Source organism: Lepidochelys olivacea (assembly GCF_965140295.1).
Source record: "Lepidochelys olivacea isolate rLepOli2 genome assembly, chromosome: 2".
Classification (NCBI taxonomy): Eukaryota; Metazoa; Chordata; order Testudines; family Cheloniidae; genus Lepidochelys; species Lepidochelys olivacea.
In genome coordinates, this window is record NC_140412.1 from 101,138,244 (window position 1) to 101,157,489 (window position 19,246).

Sequence of the window (19,246 nt, forward strand, 5' to 3'; positions counted from 1 at the left end):
AGCTATGTGATATAAGGTGCCTTTATCCTGATGTAACCCACGAGACTGGGTTGTACTGATACAGTTAAAGCATTACAACTTGTGCGTAGACAAGGCTGAAGCTGCAAAACAGAACACTTAAAAAGCAAAGATCCTCTTTTCTTATTAATGACTGTTGAATAAAAAGAGGAAAGTGAAACACAGAAAAAGTGCTTATTAATAAGGAGTGAAGGAAGGGAAGTGCTAAAAATATATCATGTGCATTATTTCTAAAAACAATTGTTTTAAACTTTCCCAGGGGCTGTTAGCTGCTCTTTAAGGTCAGACCAATTCAAATGCATTAAGATTTTAACATGATAGTGTTTGTTTTTTCCTTTGCTATTGTATGTCTGTACAATCCTATGAAACTAGTGCCTGATGGTTTTTGTTGCAACAATGAGTTGCTTTAGTGTCACCAGAAGGCTCACTTCTGTTTATTAAACCAACTCCCCTTACACAGCTCTTTCTGGTTACTACACAAATGCTAAGTAGACGTTGCTGTTTTGTGTAGTGCAAGTACCATGTAGTTTCTTCTCCTAATTTCCCCGCCCTGATGAACAGCACAACATGATTGCTATCTAATTCCTTTCTGGATTTACAGTATTTAGTTATCTTGTTACTTCTGAGGGCTCTGTGAGTATTTTCTCATCTCTCTCTTTTCAGGTTTTTCATGTACGTTTACTCTTAGCTTAAAAAAGCAGAATTTCACCAAAATCTGTTTAACAAGTGATTAGATCCCCTCCAATTGGACACTTGCAGAATTAATCATTTTACTCTTCTTTTTCCCACACTTTAGTTTCTTTGCTTTTTTTCAACCCCGTTTAAAGCTAATTGTGAATAAAAATTAAATCCTGGGCTTCATTTGTGAATTATAGCATTGCAGGCATCTGGTTTTTGACCAGAACACCCAGTCAAAAAGGGACCCTGGTGGCTCTGGTCAGCACCGCAGCCAATGGGAGCTGCAGGGGCAGCGACTGCGGGTGCAGGTAGCGCACACCGCACAGAGCCGCCTGGCCACCCCTGCACCTAGGAAGCAGACATGCTGACTGCTTCTGGGAGCCACGCGGAGCCAGGGCAGGCAGGGAGCCTGCCTTAGCCCTGCTGCACCTCCAACCGGGAGCCACCTGAGGTAAGCATTGCCTGGCTGGAGCCCGAACCCACATCCAAACCCTGGCCCCAGGCCAGAACCCCCTCCCGCACCTAAATTCCGACCCGGAGCCTACAACCCCTCCCACACTCCAAACTGCTCGGCCCCAGCCCAGAGGCCCCTCCTGCACCCCAAACCCCTCATTTATGGCCCCACCCCAGAGCCCACACTCCCAGTCCAGAGCCTATACCCCCTCCCAACCTGAACCCCCTGTTCCATCCCAGAGCCCTCTCCTGCACCCTGAACCTCTCATTTCTGGCCCCACCCCAGAACCTGAACCCCCAGCCAGAGCCCTCATCCCCTCCCACACCCCAACCCCCTGCCCCAGCCCAATGAAAGTGAGTGAGGGTGGGGGAGAGCAAGCGATGTAGGAAGGAGGGATGGAGTGAGTGGGGGCAGGGTCTCAGAGAAGGGGCAGGGCAGGGGCGGGGCCTTGGGGGAGGGGTGGGGCAGAGGGTGGGACAAGGGTGTTTAGTTTTATGCCATGAGAAAGTTGGCTACCCTAGTGTATTGGGCAGACTGTTGGGCTGGCTTCTGAGACCTTATCCACTTGGTTTCCAAAAACTCAGCTCAACTCCAAACTTGTCACTGAGATGTCTTTATTGGCGTACAATTAAACTACACTTTAATTGTATGCCAATGTGATCAGGCTTAAGCATAGTGCAGGGGCTCTCAACCTTTCCAGGCTACTGTACCTCTTACAGGAGTCTGATTTGTCTTGTGTACCCCCAAGTTACACCTCACTTAAAAGCTACTTGCTTACAAAATCAGACATAAAAATACAAAAGTGTCACAACACACTATTAGTGAAAAATTGCTTACTTTCTCCTTTTTACCATATAATTATTAAATAAATCAATTGGAATATAAAGACTGTGCTTACATTTCCGTATATAGAGCAGTATGAACAAGTCATTGTCTCTATGAAATTTTAGTTTGTACTGACTTCATTAGTGCTTTTTTATGTAGTCAGTTGTAAAACTAGGCAAATACCTAGATGAGTTGATGTACACATAACCCTGGTTGAGAACCACTGGCACAGGGCATAGATTCAGGGCATACCACACGTCTAAAGATAAACAGCAAAGCTCTACCTTAATGCATTTATTATACATTGCATCAGATGTTCTGAGGCTGGCTTTATCAGTTTGTAGGAACCAATCCCTGTACAGCAGGCTATGTCTACACTACTCAGCTTTTAGTGACCCGGCTACGCCGCTACAGCCAGGCTGCTAAAAAGCACACAGTGTAGCCACTGTTTGGCGGCTCTCCTGCCAACAAAAAACTAGGGGCTGTCAATTAATCTCAGTTAACTCACGCGATTAACTCAAAACAATGAATCACGATTAAAAAATATTAATCGTGATTAATTGCACTTACAACAATAGAATACCAATTGAAATTTTTAAAATATTTTTGGATGTTTTTCTACATTATCAATATTGATTTCAATTATAACACAGAATACAAAGTGTACAGTGCTCACTTTATATTATTTTTATTACAAATATATGCACTGTAAAAATGATAAAAGAAATAGTATTTTTCAATTCACTTCATACAAGTACAGTAGTGCAATCTCTTTATCGTGAAAGTGTAACTTACAAATGCAGATTTTTTTTTTTTGGTTCCATAACTACGCTCAAAAACAAAACAGTGTAAAACTTTAGTGCAGTGGTTCTCAAACCAGGGCTGCCATTTGTTCAGGGAAAGCCCCTGGCGGGCCAGGCCACTTTGTTTACCTGCTGCGTCCGCACATTCGGCCGATCGCGGCTCCCACTGGCGACAGTTTGCCGCTCCATGCCAATGGGGGCTGCAGGAAGGGTGGCCAGCACATCCCTCGGCCTGCGCCACTTCCTGCAGCCCCCATTGGCCTGGAGCAGTGAACCGCGGCCAGTGGGAGCCGCGAACAGCCAAACCTGAAGATGCGGCAGGTAAACAAACCGGCCCAGCCCTGAACAAGCAGCTGCCCTAGTTTGAGAACCACTGTTTTAGTACCTACAAGTCCACTCATTCCTACTTCTTATTCTGCCAATTACTAAGACAAACAAGTTTGTTTACATTGACGGCAGATACTGCTGCCCGCTTCTTATTTACAGTGTCACCTGAAAGTGAGAACAGGCATTCTCAAGGCACTTTTGTAGCTGGCGTTGCAAGGTATTTACATGCTAGATATGCTAAACATTTGTATGCCCCTTCATGCTTCGGCCACCATTCCAGAGGACATGCTTCCATGCTGATGATGCTCTTTAAAAAAATAATGTGTCAATTAAATTTGTGACTGAACTCCTTGGGGGGAGAATTGTATGTCTCCTGCTCTGTTTTACCCACATTCTGCATATATTTCATAGTGTAGCAGTCTTGGATGATGATCCACCACATGTTCGTTTTAAGAACACTTTCACATCAGATTTGACAAAACGCAAAGAAGGTACCAATGTGAGATTTCTAAAAATAGCTACAACACTCGACCCAAGGTTTAAGAATCTGAAGTGTCATCCAAAATCTGAGAGGGATGAGGTGTGGAGCATGCTTTTAGAAGTCTTAAAAGAGCAACACCCAAACCACCAAAAAAGAAAATCAACCTTCTTCTGGTGGCATCTGACTCAGATGATGAAAATGAACATGCACCCGTCCACACTGCTTTGGATAGTTATCAGGCAGAACCCATCATTAGCATGGAAACATGTCCTTTGGAATGGTGGTTGAAGCATGAAGGGACATATGGATCTTGCAATGCCAGCTACAACAGTTCCATGTGAATGCCTGTTCTCACTTTCAGGTGACATTGTAAACAAGAAGCAGGCAGCATTATCTCCTGCAAATTGTAACCAACGTTGTTTGTCTGAATGATTGGCTGGCTAAGAAGTAGTACTGAGTGGACTTGTAGGCTGTAAAGTTTTCCATTGTTTTATTTTTGAAAACAGTTTTTTTGGACATAATTCTACATTTGTAAGTTCACCTTTCATGATAAAAAGATTGCACTATAGTACTTGTATGAGGTGAGTTGAAAAATATATTTTTTGTTTTTATAGTGCAAATATTTGTAATAAAAAATAAATGTAAAGTGAGCACTGTACACTTTGTATTCTGTGTTGTAATTGAAATTAATATATTTGAAAATGTAGAAAACATCCAAAAATATTTAAAATAAACTATATTCTATTGTTTAACAGCGCGATTAATTTTTTTGATTGTGATTAATTTTTTTAATCGCTTGACAGCCCTACAAAAAACTGTCACCGCGCATGACCGGCATTTGCGTTGTCGGCAGGAGAGCACTCCTGCCAACAAAGCATTGTTCACACTTGTTGCACTTGTCGTTGGCAAAACTTTTGTCTTTCAGGGGGATGTTTTAACACTTCTGAACGACAAAAGTTTTGTCTTTCTCTTGCCAATGAAGACGTAGCCTTAGGGCATGTCTCGACCAGCAACGTTAAAGCTGTGGCTGTGTAGTCGTGGCAGAGCACTGGGAGAGAGCTCTCCCACCGCTCTAAAAAAAACACCTTCACGAGGGGAATAGCTACCAGCGCTGAGAGTGTGGCTTCCAGCATTGGCGCACCGTTTACACTGGCACTTTACAGCACTGAAACTTGCAGCGCTCAGAGGGGTGTTTTTTCACACTCCTGAGCGAGAAAGTTGTAGCGCTGTCAAGTTTCAGTGTAGACAAGCCCTTACTCTTTATCTCATCTTACATTCCAGGCTTTTTTTATCCATTGTTATCTTGTCCGTTGTAAATGGTTCCTTGGTGTTTCCCCCTTACCTTGGCTAGTGCAGACATTCTGTTTCCAGCCTGCTGATCCATTTACCTCCCTAATCCTGTCTCCCAAGAAATAAGGCCTCACCAATTACTCATGTCAAGTCAGGCCTACACAGACATAAAAAGAGAGGTCGTGATGGCCATATCAGAAACAACAAAATAAAAATAAGCATTTTCTGTAGTTGCATCCTTCATATTAAAAGTGCTGTATTTCTTTGGGCAAACACCAAAACCTGACAGTATTTTCATCTTCAGATTTCATCGAAAACAAAATAAAAAAATTGTGAAACATTTTCACTTTCAAAAAAAGACCATTTTCAACCCTTCCCCCCTCCAAATCATTTGTCAGTGCCTTGTCAAAGAAGAGACAAAGCACGGGATTTGGTCCTAACTACAGAGAACAATATTCCTGCAATAAACTGATGGATGACTACTTTCCTCCAGGGTCTTAAGCTCTGTGTAAAGACACAGAAGATAAATTTTCAAATTAATTAGAATAAATATTTTTTATTCAGCAGTATAAATCTTTAATCTTTGTATTACAAATTTAGAAATACTTCTCACTCTAACTAGTACTTAGCACTCTCAGAGTTACTTGATTAAAATAGTTAAAGGTAAATGTTCCAAGTGGGGCGGAGGCAAAGGGATGGAAATAACTGATTAGTTTTCTGAATGCCAGAGCATGTCTGAATTAAAGCTGAGTTTTGCTATGAATAACAATGGCATCATAATGGTTTCTATTTAATAACTGGTATTTCTCAGTACTGTGGTAATTAGCTGATTTGTTATTACAATGTGAAATATAATGAGTGCAGATGTACACCTAAGTGGCCAAATTAAATACTAGCACTTGCTATTAAAGTGGAAAAAAGGACATAAGGTTAGTAGAAATTAAAGAACTAAATAGAGAGTGAGTGAGCATCTTAGAACTCTGGAGTGTTGGATGGACACTCAGGAGAAAATTCCTTATGGTTCTTAGAAGAGAGATCACCCAGTGCTCTGGCCAGAAGTGCACTAGAAGCTTTTGCTGGTATAATAATGTTTGCTAGCAGTGTGATTTTTTTTTTAACAACATTTTTATACTGGCAAACTCTCCTGGTGTAGACGCAGTTATACCAACATAAGTGTCTTTGCCACTATAGCTTATTTTGCGAGGGGCATTAGCATAAGCTATACCAGTAAAAAAACTTTTTTGCCAGTATAAGTTGCATCTACACTGGGAGGGTTTGCTGGTATAGTCTGGGACATACAACTGGGACCAATGTAATAAGATTGAGGGCGAAAACTGGAAAAAGGATTGTGGTAGAAAATTTAAACTGGACACACTGAAATTAAACAAATGGAAAATGAAAGTAATAGTACCTCGGCTGGCCAATGGCAGGAGAGCTCAATTTAAACTCGTATAGAACCAGTGGCAGAAGATTTAACAAAGGTAGTGTTGCGTAATCGCACAGGATTAGATATCAGGAGAACTTGGTTCTAATCCCAACTCTGACAGACTCTCAGAATGACTTTATACAAGTAACACAACTGTTGTATCTCTCTTTCCCCATCTGTAAAAGCATACCACTCACTATACCTCCCAGTTGTGGGTGTTGTGGGGCTTAATCAGTCAACCTCTAGAGAAGCACCTGGATATTGTTGGATGGAAGATGCTATGTAAAAAATTATTTATTTGTATTGTAGAAGTGCCTAGGAACCCTGGTTATGGACCGCAGTGAGCTAGGCACTGTGTAAATACAAAATTAAAGGATTAGAAAACATGCCTTAAAGTAACATACTCCAGTAGCTCAGTCTATTTAGCTTAACAAAGAGAAGGCTAAGGGGTTATTTGATTACAATCTGTATGTACTTACATCTTTGGGGAACAAATATTTAACAAGGGGCTCTTCAGTCTAACAGAGAAAGGTATAACGCCACCCAGGGGCTGGAAGTTGAAGTTAGACACATTCAGACCGGAAAGAAGGCATACATTTTTAAAGGTGAGAGTAATTAATCAATAAGGCGATGTTTCTGTCACAGGTATTTCTAGTAATAGTCACGGACAGGTCATGGGCAGTAAAGAAAAATTCATGGTCCGTGACCTGTCCATAACTTTTAGTATATACCCCTGACTAAAACTTGGGAGCAGGGCAGCTGCGGGGGGCGGGGGTGTGTGTGTGTGTGCGGTGGGTGCTGCAGGGGAGGGTTCGCGGGGCTGGGGCAAGCTCCTTACCTAGCTCCTAAGCTCCATGGGCTGCCTCCACTCCGCCCCAAGCCCCAGTTCTCCCATTGGCTGGGAACTGCTGGCCAATGGGAGCTGCGGGGGGGGGGGCGGTGCCTGCTGGCAGAGGCAGCACATGGAGCTAGGAGCTGAGGGAGGGGAGTTCCTGTTGCCCTTCTGGGGATCCACCCCCCCCCCCCCGCCGGTAAGCACCACCCCGCACCCCAATCCCCAGCCATGAGCCCCCAGCCCCCAAACTCCTGCTGCTGGGGTGGGGGGTGAAACTGCCCCAGCAGTAGTCCATGCGAAGTCAAGGAAGTCACGGATTCCGTGACTTCTGTGACCTCCATGACAAACATGGAGCCTTATTAATCAATAGAACAACTTACCAAGGGATTGTGGTGGATTCTACATCGCTGACCATTTTTAAATTGAGATTGGATGTTTTTTTAAAAAGACCTCATCTAGGGGTTATTTGGGGAAGTTCTATGGCCTGTGTTATACAGGAGGTCAGACTGGATGATCACAGTGGTCCCTTCTGGCCTTAGAATCTCTAAATCTATGAGAAAGATGATCCCCGTCCCAAAAGTAATATGTCTGAGGCGGAGAAGCTGCTCAAAAACCACACTCAAGAACCATAAACAAGAAATTGCTCACCTAAACTTTATTGAAAATGGACTGAAATAAACGTTCTGTGACACAGGACTGAAAAAGGTGGCATACACATACACAATACAAACAGGTGTTCAAAAATTGCTTTAACTTAGAAATACTGGAACTGTCAAGACTGCCCTTCCCTGGCTTTGCTGGGGAGCCTCCTGGGTGTCTTGGAGGTTGTGCGTTGTGAGCTCTCAAACGGTAATGGAATGGCCAGGGTGCTGAATTTTAACAAAGGTATCTTTTCTCTGAATTATTAATTCATCATAGAAGGTAGAGGTCTGAACAAAACTAGAGTTTTATATGGTCACATTACAAATCCTTTCCTCTTGGTTTTCACACTTCTGTGGTGTTATTTCACTAGTTCGCGTGTGATTATAGACTTTCCACCACAGACAAGACTTAATTTCCAACATTAAAAAATAAATAAATAAAAAAGCAGAAAAATGAATCTTTAAAAAGCAAAGTTTCAGGTTCCCTTTATACATCATAAAAAATGAGACAAGCTCCATTTTTGTTTTTCCTTTATGTAATGGCAAGTATTGACTTTTGACCTCTTGCTACACTGATCATATTGGTTTTGTGATCTCACAGAAAGCCTCATTAATATTTTTCTACAGTTAAAGGCATTTTCTAGCACCTTCTGAATTAATGATGAGCATTTCCTTGTGCAGCCAGAGCCTTTCAACAAGGAGCCATCCCTCTTCTTGGGTTTTCTCTGGGTCTGATTTAATTCCTCCCTTCTTAACAAACGTGTATCCCCCAACTTTGCATGGTATTTCCAGTCTCACAAGCCCTTTTGTCTCAGTGCTAAGGGCTCTCACTCTAAAATGGGTCCCAAGCCACAAATGTTTGTAGCAGTTTTCACGCTGAAACATTATGGGAGAGGTTCAGAGCTGGGATTTTGGACTCTATTGTAAGCCTCCTATTGTTAAATCCTCTCCGCCGCTGCTCTGTCCTAAACTTTAAGATACTCTGAACAATTAAAAACAAAAGCACCAACAAGCATCACCTATTTCTTATTAACCCCTCTAAGATATTTTTTCCCCACTCAGAATTTCCTGGCTTTTTTTCATGCTTGCTTCAAAAGTCCCTTCACTATTTCCATTTGGTTTTACCCCACACTTCTATTGCTATAACTGATTAATGGAATCTATAAATCATGGAATGTTTATTAGCTTAAACTATGAATGGTTTATTAGCTCCATCTGCTGGATGAAATTTTTGCCTTTTCTTTATCTGGAGAAAAAACCCTCACTAATGGAAGGAAATTATTATTCTGATCATTGCTTGAGCTTTTTTTCCTCTCTAACCACTTTTAGTATTTCTACAGTATCCCCATATTTAATCTCGACACTTCAAAATACCTAACATTTTTTTCTTATGCTGTCATTTATATTTGCCTCTCTTTTAAATAATGAGCAAACGATTTCCCCTAACCCACCTCACACTTTCCATTACTCTACTTTCCAGTAACATTCAAATATCTGGTACATACAATATGACCCACACTAATTCTAAACAAAGTACATTCTAATTGGGCTATTCTGCCTAAATCTATTTTTGGAATGCTCTTGTTTTTTGGACTCCACCTGCTTGTATCACTCAGATCTCTCAAATGCCAATGTTTCAAGTGCTAATATGCTGCAGAACTGTATATGTCAGGAATATCTTCTATTTAAACATTAGATTTGGTGACACAAGGCCTTATCCTGCAAATTCTACTTCTTCACAAGTCTCTGCTTGTGTACAGTAAACATGTCGACTTCACCCATGAATAAGGGTCACTGGATTGGGCCCATGCTTGGTCCCAGAATTCCCAAGCTGAAGTGGGCAGCATTCTAGATCACCATGATAAATCTATTAACTTGCTCATATGCATGACTTCTAACTTTTTGTCTAAGAAAGGGATTCTCGAATTGGGGGTCATGACCCCTCAGGGGGTCACGAAGCTATTACTTGGGGGGTCGCGAGCTGTCAGCTTCCACCCCCAAATCACGCTTTGCCTCCAGCATTTATAATGGTGTTAAATATTAAAAAAAAAGTGTTTTTAATTATAAGGGGGGTCACACTCAGAGGTTTGCTGTGTGAAAGGGGTCACCAATGCAAAAGTTTAAGAACCACTGGTCTAAGATCTGCTCTTCACTAAACTTGTGCGGACAAAGAATCTAGCCACGAATTTCAGATAGTTGATGAGGAGGTTGCTGTCTACCTGGACCATTACAGCCCATTTGTCACCACCGTCCAACAGACTAGCATTCCATTTACACGTCAAACTGGAGTTTGAGAGACATGAAAAATGGTAGCAACTATTTCCAGGGAGGGCTCAATAACAAGCCCTCCGACCTTCCATGTGATGGAACCAGGAGGGTAGTTTGCCCAGGATGGCTTCTAGCTCAGGGAGACTTGCAGGCCATAGTTTGACTTTAAGGCTCAAGCCTCCAATCTCTGCAGATTAATTAAACTCTAGAAATATTGCCCATATGAAAACTGAGAGCAGGCCTTAGGGTCTGACAATATTAGAAAAAAGTGAGTTTTTGTTACTTTGCCTGCCTGTTCTAATGATAAAATAGTAGAGATGGCTGTCTTTCCTGCCCGATGTTCAGACTGCACCACCCCCACCTAACGCTTTCACTGGATACCCTGTGAATTCATCAAGTTTTAAGCTGCTTTTGGTCACCTACAAGGCCCTTCACCACTTTGCCCCTCTTTGCTTTTCCTTTTCTGTCTCATAGCCCCCTGCCTCCTCCACTATGCCAATGCCTTGGCTGCCAGTTTGTCAGCTTATCACAGCTGTTACCATACTTCCCTCTCTTTCAAATCCCTCCTCAAGAACCACCTCTGCTGTGGTGCCTACAAGAAATTATCCAACTGGTAGAAGTTGGTTTTGTGTCAGGTGGGTTTAGGTGATTGTAGGTACATTTAATAACAGAGAGAGCTCTGGTACCTTCAGGAACCATCAAGCTGTGCAATACCTATGTCACCACATGATCTTATTTTCACTATCATTCCTTTTTTTCCTCTTGTTTGTCAGTTCACTTTTTATATCTTGTTCTCTCACAAACATCACTGAAACTGCAATTAAAACTAGAGGCTAACATTTCAGGAAAGCATTTTTGCATTTCACATGCCGGAATCAAAGTATGACCATTACAGTTTGTGCATGCAGCAGCTTGTTTTGTGGACTCAATTTAAAGTACAACTTTTTGGACAGGCAGCTCATTGTTTTAAATCCCAGAATCCATTTTTCTGAAGAGATCACTCCCTCCAAAACTATTTCATTTTTAGCCCCACCCTTCAAATGTCAAGTATCTAGCTCCCAGCTCAGAGAACCATTAGCAGAAACTCCAGGAACACAGCAGGAGAAGAATTTTCAAACGCTTGTGAAGCAAGAACAATATTTTAACTAAAGTGGCTTGTTAAATCTTGTTTTGTCTAATGTTCGTGGCAGTGGGACTACACAAGGCAGTAAGTGACTTCTGCATTATCTAATGTTTCAGCTTTTCCCTCGAGTCTAATCATCCACAAAAGCCATTTATTGACTCATATATTTCGCCATCAGGATTGTTATTCCTTTAAACAAATTGCACATACCATGTGGAATGTACATTATTGAATTAGTTCTTCTTTTTCCTTTTGGAAATGTCAGAATAGAAAGCTGAGCGACTTGGGCCACTGGTATTTGTGTTTGCATTCCCCGCCCATGACGGTTTGTTATGTTTGGCAGAACCTACAGTTTGAGATTGTTTCACAGTTTCTCATGAAGAAATAAATGTTTCTTTAGAAAATGTTTGTGTATCAAAATAATTCCCAGAAGTTGCTTTTAGTCCAGATAGTGCAAAACCCATTTCCCATTTCCCACCCCCTACAGATTGACCAATAAACTCTGCATGCTGTATGTGCGAAATGTCTTTGCCTAGTGCAGTTGGACTTTAAAGCAGACTGACCTGTCCATTGTTCAGCAGTTATTTGTGGCTGCCTGCCCAACCGTGAAATATACCTGACAAATGCTTGTGGATGTCTTCTCTTCCATATAGCAAATTTTGTCTTGAACTTGCAGATATTGGCTCTTTCTGTTATCATGCTGCTCTTTGAGGCAGGAGTGTCCTCATCCCCCTCTTCCTCAGGCTTGGAGAATCAGATCTTCCAATATATTGATCTTCATCAAAATGAATTTATTCAGGTAAGAGCTACACATATTGTCAAATAGCTACAATGCAGAAGTGAAGTAATAAAGACCAACAATGTGTGTTTATGAGACCACATCTTTTGTCTTCTAAGGGGAAAAATACTGAGCAGGCTTCCACAAGGCCTCAGATGTACTGGAAATGCCACATTTCACTACACAGCAGGGCTAGGCAAGGAAAAGTCTATGGTGGGGACACTGTACTCTTCCTGTGTTCCATGTAGCAGAGATCGGTGGTGGCTTTGCGCACAATGTACCATGCAACACGGGAATGTGGGTGGACTGTGGCCATCACCACTAGATCCATGCAGAGTATGCAAATCCATACTGAGCCAAAACCTTGAATGAAGGGGAGAAGCAGGCTACTTATGCTGCTGCTTCACTCACTTTGCCATGCAGACATGCCAGCTCTAGGTTGGGGGCAGGGCTCAGGATTCTTTTCCTCAGTGCTGTGATGTTTTTGTGCATTTCTGTGAGTGCACAGCTTGTTCGTTTGGCCTGTGACCTCTTCTCCAGGGTTTAGCCTTTCAAGAGATGCTTTTTTTTAAAAAAAAACTGGGATCAATTTGCATTGGGGGAAAAGGAAGAACTGAGGAATGGTTCAGACATGATTAGTTCATGTCAAATTATGAACGCTTCATTTTGCTGGAATTACTCAATAGCAGTACTCATTGTAACAGTGGGCATGTCTGAAACTAGATGAGGATTGTCTAGACTCTAGACAATTCATGCAAAATACAATTACACAGTTGAAGGGAATTTAGATGGACAGCCTTAATAATACTCTGGTCCCTCTCTACATTCTCCAAGACTGGAGTTTAGATCCTATGATGACAGTTAGCTTAGAATTACCTCAGATGGATAGAAGACAGAAAGATAGACCATCCCTGACCTGCAAAATCTCTCTAGAGCACCCTATCTTTGAGGAATCCATTGGGGTGCATTTTGTTTGCTCTGAAACTATACCCCCCCCCCACAAGGTGTACTATACGTGTGAAAATGGTGCTTCCTGAGGGACAGGTAGAAAGGTAATCAGAACTGTTGGGGTCCGCTGATGGAATCAAGAGGGTTGTTTCAATGAAGCACTGTAAAGATGGATGAGGGAATCAGATTCTGATCACTCTGACTTTAGCAGCAGACCTGACACTTTAACAAGAGAAAAAGTGATCCAGTGTCCTGACAATTCTTTGCCAGATAGAACAGTGGGCATGTCTGAAACTAGATGAGGATTGTCTAGACTCTAGACAATTCATGCAAAATACAATTACACAGTTGAAGGGAATTTAGATGGCTAGGCTAGACAGAGCTGGAATTAAAACAGCTTCAAATCTGATGTGTTTTGAGTTCAAAACGCAAACAACAGTGCAGATCTGGTTTTCAGTACCCCAGTGGTTCATTTAATTATATTCCTGGCTTCCTTTGCAGACCCTTAAGGAATGGGTAGCCGTGGAGAGTGATTCTATTCAACCACGGCTAAGACAAGAAGTAATACGAATGGTGGAATTAACAGCAGACAGGCTTCGAGCTTTGGGAGCCACTGTTGGGTTAGTGAAGTTGGGATCCCACAAGGTACCTATTTATCATTGCCATGTTTCAAAATACTCTGATCTGTACTTTAACGGTGTGTTCTAAAGTAACGTATGAATAATTCTCATTGGTAGGAAGGAGTGAGACACCCATTGTCACATGGATAGTCACTTCTAAGCATAGGATCAAAACATTAACCCAGGAAGTAAGGTGGTTTCTTATATTTGGACCCAGCAGAGAAGGAGATACAGACAGAGAGAAGCTCATCTCTAGCTCCCTTGGTAACCTTTATTGTTCTTGCAACAAAACTGAAACCAACCCGAAAGTGAGGCTTTACTCTGGGGAGAGGAGAGTTCTCAAACATTTAAAGGGACAGGACAACACATTTTTACACCCTACATTAAAAAAAACTTCCCAAATATATATGTACCTTATCATTTACATAGACCTATAGTCTTTATGACCAGAAGGGACCATCAGGGATCATCTAGTCTGACTTTCTGCACATTGCAGGCCAGAAAATATCAGCCACCTACTCCTGTAATAGACCCTTAACCTCTGGCTGAGTTACTGAATTCCTCAAATCATGATTTAAAGACTTCAAGTTACAGAAACTCCACCATTTACACTAGTTTAAACCTGCAAGTGGCCCATGCCCCATGCAGCAGAGGAATGTGAACCTCGACACACACATACACATCCGCCTCAGGGTGTTTGCCAATCTGACCCAGGGGAAAATTCCTTCCCTACTGCAAATATAGTGATCAGTTAGACCCTGAGCATGTGGGCAAGACCCACCAGCCAGACACCTGGGAAAGAATTATCTGTAGTAACTCAGAGCCCTCCCCATCTAGTATCCCCTCTCCAGCCATTGGAGATATTTACTACAAGCAGTCGCAGATTGGCTACATGCCATTGGAGGCAGTCCCATCATACCATCCCCTGCATAACTTATCAAGCCCAGTCTTGAAGCCATTTAGGTTTTTTGCCCCTACTGCTCCTCTTGGAAGACTGTTCCAGAACTTCATTTCTCTGTTGGCTAGGAACCTTCACCTAATTTCAAGCCTAAACTTGTTGATGGCGAGTTTATATCCATTTGTTCTTGTGTCAGCATTGATGCTTAACTTAAATAACTCCTTCCCCTCCCTGATATTTATCCCTCTGATATAATTGATCTCTAAAAATATCTCTCTCCTCAACCTTTGTTTGGTTAGGCTAAACAAGCCAAGCTCTTTGAGTCTCCTCTCATAAGGTAGGCTTTCCATTCCTCTGATCATCCTAGTGGCTCTTCTCTGCACCTGTTCCAGTTTGAATTCATCTTTCTTAAACTTGGGAGACCAAAACTGTACACAGTATTCCAGATGAGGTTTCACCAGTGCTTTGTATAATGCTATTAACACTTCCCTCTCTCTTCTAGAAATAAGTCGCCTGATGCATTCTAGGACTGCATTAGCGTTTTTCACAGCCGCATCATGTTGGCGGCTCATAGTAATCCTGTCATCACCCAATATACACAGGTCTTTCTTCTCCTCTGTTACTTCCAATTGATAAGTCCCCAGCTTATAGCAAAAATTCTTGTTAGTCCCTAAGTGTATGGCCTTGCACTTCGCACTACTAAATTTCACCTATTTTTATGACTCCAGTTTTCAAGGTCATCCAGATTTTCTTGTATGATATTCCAGTCCTCCTCCATATTGGCAATACCTCCTAAGTTTGTGAAATCTGCAAATTTTAATAACACATTTCCACTTTTTGTGCCAAGGTCATAAATAAAAATGTTAAATAAGATAGGTACCAAGACTGATCCCTCAGGAACTCCACTAGTAACCCCCCTCCAGCCTGACTGAAAGGTTCACCTTTCAGTATGATCTATTGTAGTCTCCCCTTTAACAAATTCCTTATCCAACTTTTATTTCTCATATTAATTCCCATCTTCTCCAATTTAATTAATAATTTCCCATGTGAAACTGTATCAAATGCCTGACTTACATCCAGGTAGATTAGATCTGCTGCATTTCCTTTGTCTAAAAAATCAGTTATCTTCTCAAAGAAGAAGATTAGGTTGGTCTGGCATCATCTCCCTTTTGTAAAACTATGTTGTATTTTATTCCAATTATCATTTACCTCTGTGTCCTTAACTACTTTGTCTTTCAAAATTTGTTCCGAGATCTTGCATACAATTGAGGCCTATAGTTTGCCAGATCACTTTTGCCCCCCTTTTTTAAAAAGAGGTACTATATTAGCAATTCTACAGTCATAGGGCACAACCCCTGAGTTTACAGATTCATTAAAAATCCTTTCTATTGGGCTATCAATTTCATATGCCAATTCCTGTAATGTTCTTGGACGGAGATTATCCAGGCCCCCGCAATTTAGTGCCATCAAAGATTAAATAACCTAACTAAAATTTGTGAGTGGACAAGCCATGATCTGCCAAATAGCGGTGGATATTTTCCTTCAATCACATAAAAGGGATTGTCCATCTAGTTGAAATTTCACTTGGAGTATCCCTTTTGGGACTAACTTTTCTCCAGTATAAATCTTCAAAACCATACAGGTTTCTTCCAGAGGAACTTGTAACAAAGTCTGGTGATATCAATAAAATCAATGAAATGCCAGCTCCAGGATCAAGCTCCATTCTTGTAGACATTCCTTCAATCAAGGGTGCGACCCAGATGCCATTTCTGACTCTAGCTTGTGATAAGGTAGTGCTAAGTCTTGGCCAGTGTCACTAGAGCTCTTGTTTTTTTCCACATTATGAATTCCTAATTCCCGTCTTCTCTTAGGTTCAGTCTTCACAGGTGTCTTCTGGTATGGACGATTAACCTGTGCTGGAGGTCATTGAACTGTGACAGATCACAGCAATGTGTCCTCTCTTCTGGCACTTCCTGCAAATGACCTGGTGTGTCCAGCAAGTCTTCTCAGCATGCACAGTTTGTGCACAGTGGCCACACAGAAATTCCTTATGTAAGGGGGCTGTTGCCCCCTTACTAACATTCAGTGGGGGTGTTTTGGTTGGCTAGCTCCCAGTACAAAAGGGGGAAGGGTCTATGGGAAACCATGACCCTAAGACTGATAGTCCCTAGGAACAATGGGGAGAGGCCAATGCTCCAGGCCAGCCTGAATGACAGGGCGGGCAGGCTAATCAGGGAGTCAGGAGGCCAGGGAGGTCCCATTCTCATGTGAGCTGGATTTGCCTGGGTCAGACAGAGTGGGGCTGAGCTAAGGAGAAAGCAGGGACCCAAGCTAAGCTGGGAGCAGAGCTGTGCCAGATCCAGAGGGACCAGAAAAGCAGCCCAGAGAGAGCAAATCCTGTCCTGGGAGCAGAGCTGCAGCCCCAAAGCCAGAGGCACAGCCCAGAGAGAGCAGACTTGCCCTGGGAGCAGAGCCGCAGCAACCAGAGCCAGAGGGGCCAGAAAAGCAGCCCAGGAAGCAGGTCAGTGCTGGGAGCGGAATCACAGAAGCAGCCTGCAGAGCAGACCTGTCCTGGGAGCAGAGCTGTAGCAACCAGAGCCAGAGGGGCCAAAGAAGCAGCCCAGGGAGCGGGAGGCAGAGCAGCAGCAGCAGTGCAGAGACCGAGTGGTGGAGCTGGGGCTGGAGCAGTCCGGAGCTGGGTGTGGTGAGCAGCTGGGGAGAGTGAGGGGGACTCTGGGCAGCGGGCCCAGCACAGGGAGACGCCTCAGCCAAGAGGCTCTGCAGGCCAGGCTTGGATCATAACCCCGATAGGGCGGGGGTGACACTGGGAAGAAGGGTCCTCCCACTTAGAGCCTGAGAGCGTGTGGCCATCACCAGAGCAAGTGTCCAACCCACAGCATCCCTACAGCACAGCCAGGGCCTGAGAAGAAGGCCTGGGACTTACAAGGAACAGACTGAACTGCCCGGACATTCCAGAGACACTGTTTGTGATGTTCCCTGCCACAGAGCAGGGTGATGTGTTTCCTTTAACCTTTCCCATTATTCCTTATTCTTTTTAAAATTAATTGTTGATGAAATAACTTGCATTTGCTTTAACTTGTATGTAATGGTCAGTGGGTCAGAGAAGTGCCCAGTGCAGAGAGAGTACCTCAGAGTGGGGACACCCTAGCCCCTGTCCTAGGTGACAACAGCAGGGTTGGGGCTCGAGCCCCCCAGGAATCCTGGGCCCAGCCTTGTTGGGGTTACGAGGACTCTGCCAGACAGGAGAGTGGAAGGGGAGTCCTCAAGGGCAGGGAGGCCACTGGGTAAAGGAAGTGGGAGCGAGGTCTCAGGTCCTTTCACTAGCCCACTTCACTGGAGTAGTGCATAGTGACTATTCCCCCGCTTACACTTACATTCCCGTGGTTTTCTGTCTCATCAGTTCACAAGATGAACTTGTCAGTTCATGCTAAAGTCCAGAGAATCCTCTGCACTTTCCATTGTAACAGCCACTTCAACAGCCTTCTTGAATGTAAGCACTGATACAGTAAATAATTTTTTCAGGACCTGCTCATTGCATAATCCAGAGACTAACTGGTCATGGAGGGGAATCACTTAATATTTGTCTGAACTGACAACTTCCTTAGAGCAGCAGTGAACTGTGCTACCAACTCTCCACTTCCCTGATGTCGCTGATGTGTCCGATATCATTCTGCTACCATCGATGGGTCGGAGAAAAATGTTCCTGTATTTCTGCATGAATTGCAGCGTACCTGGCGGTTCCGGGCACAGTTGGAGACAATAGGTCATGCAGCAGTCCCTATGCCTTCAGTATGCCCATCACTGTTAACAAGGGTCTAACTCGTCTGACTGGAATAGAACAGCAAGTTACAAATTACTCAAAATTTTGGAGATACACCACCCATGATTTGCAGTTGTTGTTGAATTCACCAACATTGCCCACACAAATTTCCATTTCTCTGTTCTCCTGTTGGACTTCAAACCTCCTGGACACCTTCTCTGCCACAAGGAAATTCTTTTTTTGTTACTCTGCATCTGCACTCAATCTGCCTCTTTTGGCTGCATGCCAACACTAGACGGTAGACTTCTCCCTTTGGCTGTATTTGGGCTCCCTCTACTGTCCGTAGAGCCTCGGGGCAGGCTAAGCAGCTGCTCTGTCACCTGCTTGCACATGGTCTGTCAACATGGTTGCTTACTTCCTGCTCACTGCTTTGTTTTCAGTAGCTCTGAGTAGTAGCCTATTCTTTGTTCAGTTTGTAATTGCCAATTCCCCCTCTCTAGCCGAGTGGATCACACTCTCCCAGTAGCAAAAGCAGCAGACTGTCACCTTGTGCCTCTGGGTAAACTTTCCCCCCTTTTTTACAATATTATTTCCTTCCTTTGTCTTCTTTTCATTCAGGCAGTAGGAGCACTTGACATGCATGGGATAGAAATCCTTCATTGCCAAATGTTGTATCTGGACCCAGCGGAGAACGAGATACAGACACAGAGAAGCTCATTTAAACTCATCTAGCTGCCATGGAAACCTTTATTGTTCTTGAAGCAAAAAAACAACCCAAAAGGGAAGCTTTGCACTGGGGAGGGGGGGAGAGCTCAAACATTTAAAGGGACAGGGCATCCATTTTCCTTCATTCTGTAGGGAGGAGAAAGCACTACACTTCTTACAAATTTCCTCTCCTATCAGTGTAATGCAGCAGCTACCTTCCTTTCACGCAGACCAAAAGCACGTGTTAATGCAAGGCAGTCTGCAAATTCTTCTCCTCTGAAACAGAGAGCTGCTCCTTTTGTGAGCCGTCCAGTTTTCTCTGACCTGTGCAGAAATCTGTCTTGTGT

The 19,246-nt window shown here is 43.1% G+C and overlaps 1 protein-coding gene across 3 annotated transcripts in view; it reads left to right on the forward strand.

Annotated features, from left to right (window-relative positions):
* CNDP1 (carnosine dipeptidase 1) overlaps positions 1–19,246 on the forward strand; it is a 45,790-nt gene that overhangs the window by 13,397 nt on the left and 13,147 nt on the right. For 2 of the 3 annotated variants that reach the window (XM_084618561.1, XM_084618562.1), the window contains exons 2-3: positions 11,846–11,968; positions 13,397–13,540. In XM_084618561.1, coding sequence (XP_084474687.1) covers positions 11,846–11,968; positions 13,397–13,540 — 267 coding nt within the window. Of the gene's footprint in view, positions 1–11,120; positions 11,254–11,845; positions 11,969–13,396; positions 13,541–19,246 lie in introns of those variants that run through there. The other variant, XM_084618560.1, reaches the window with a different exon arrangement.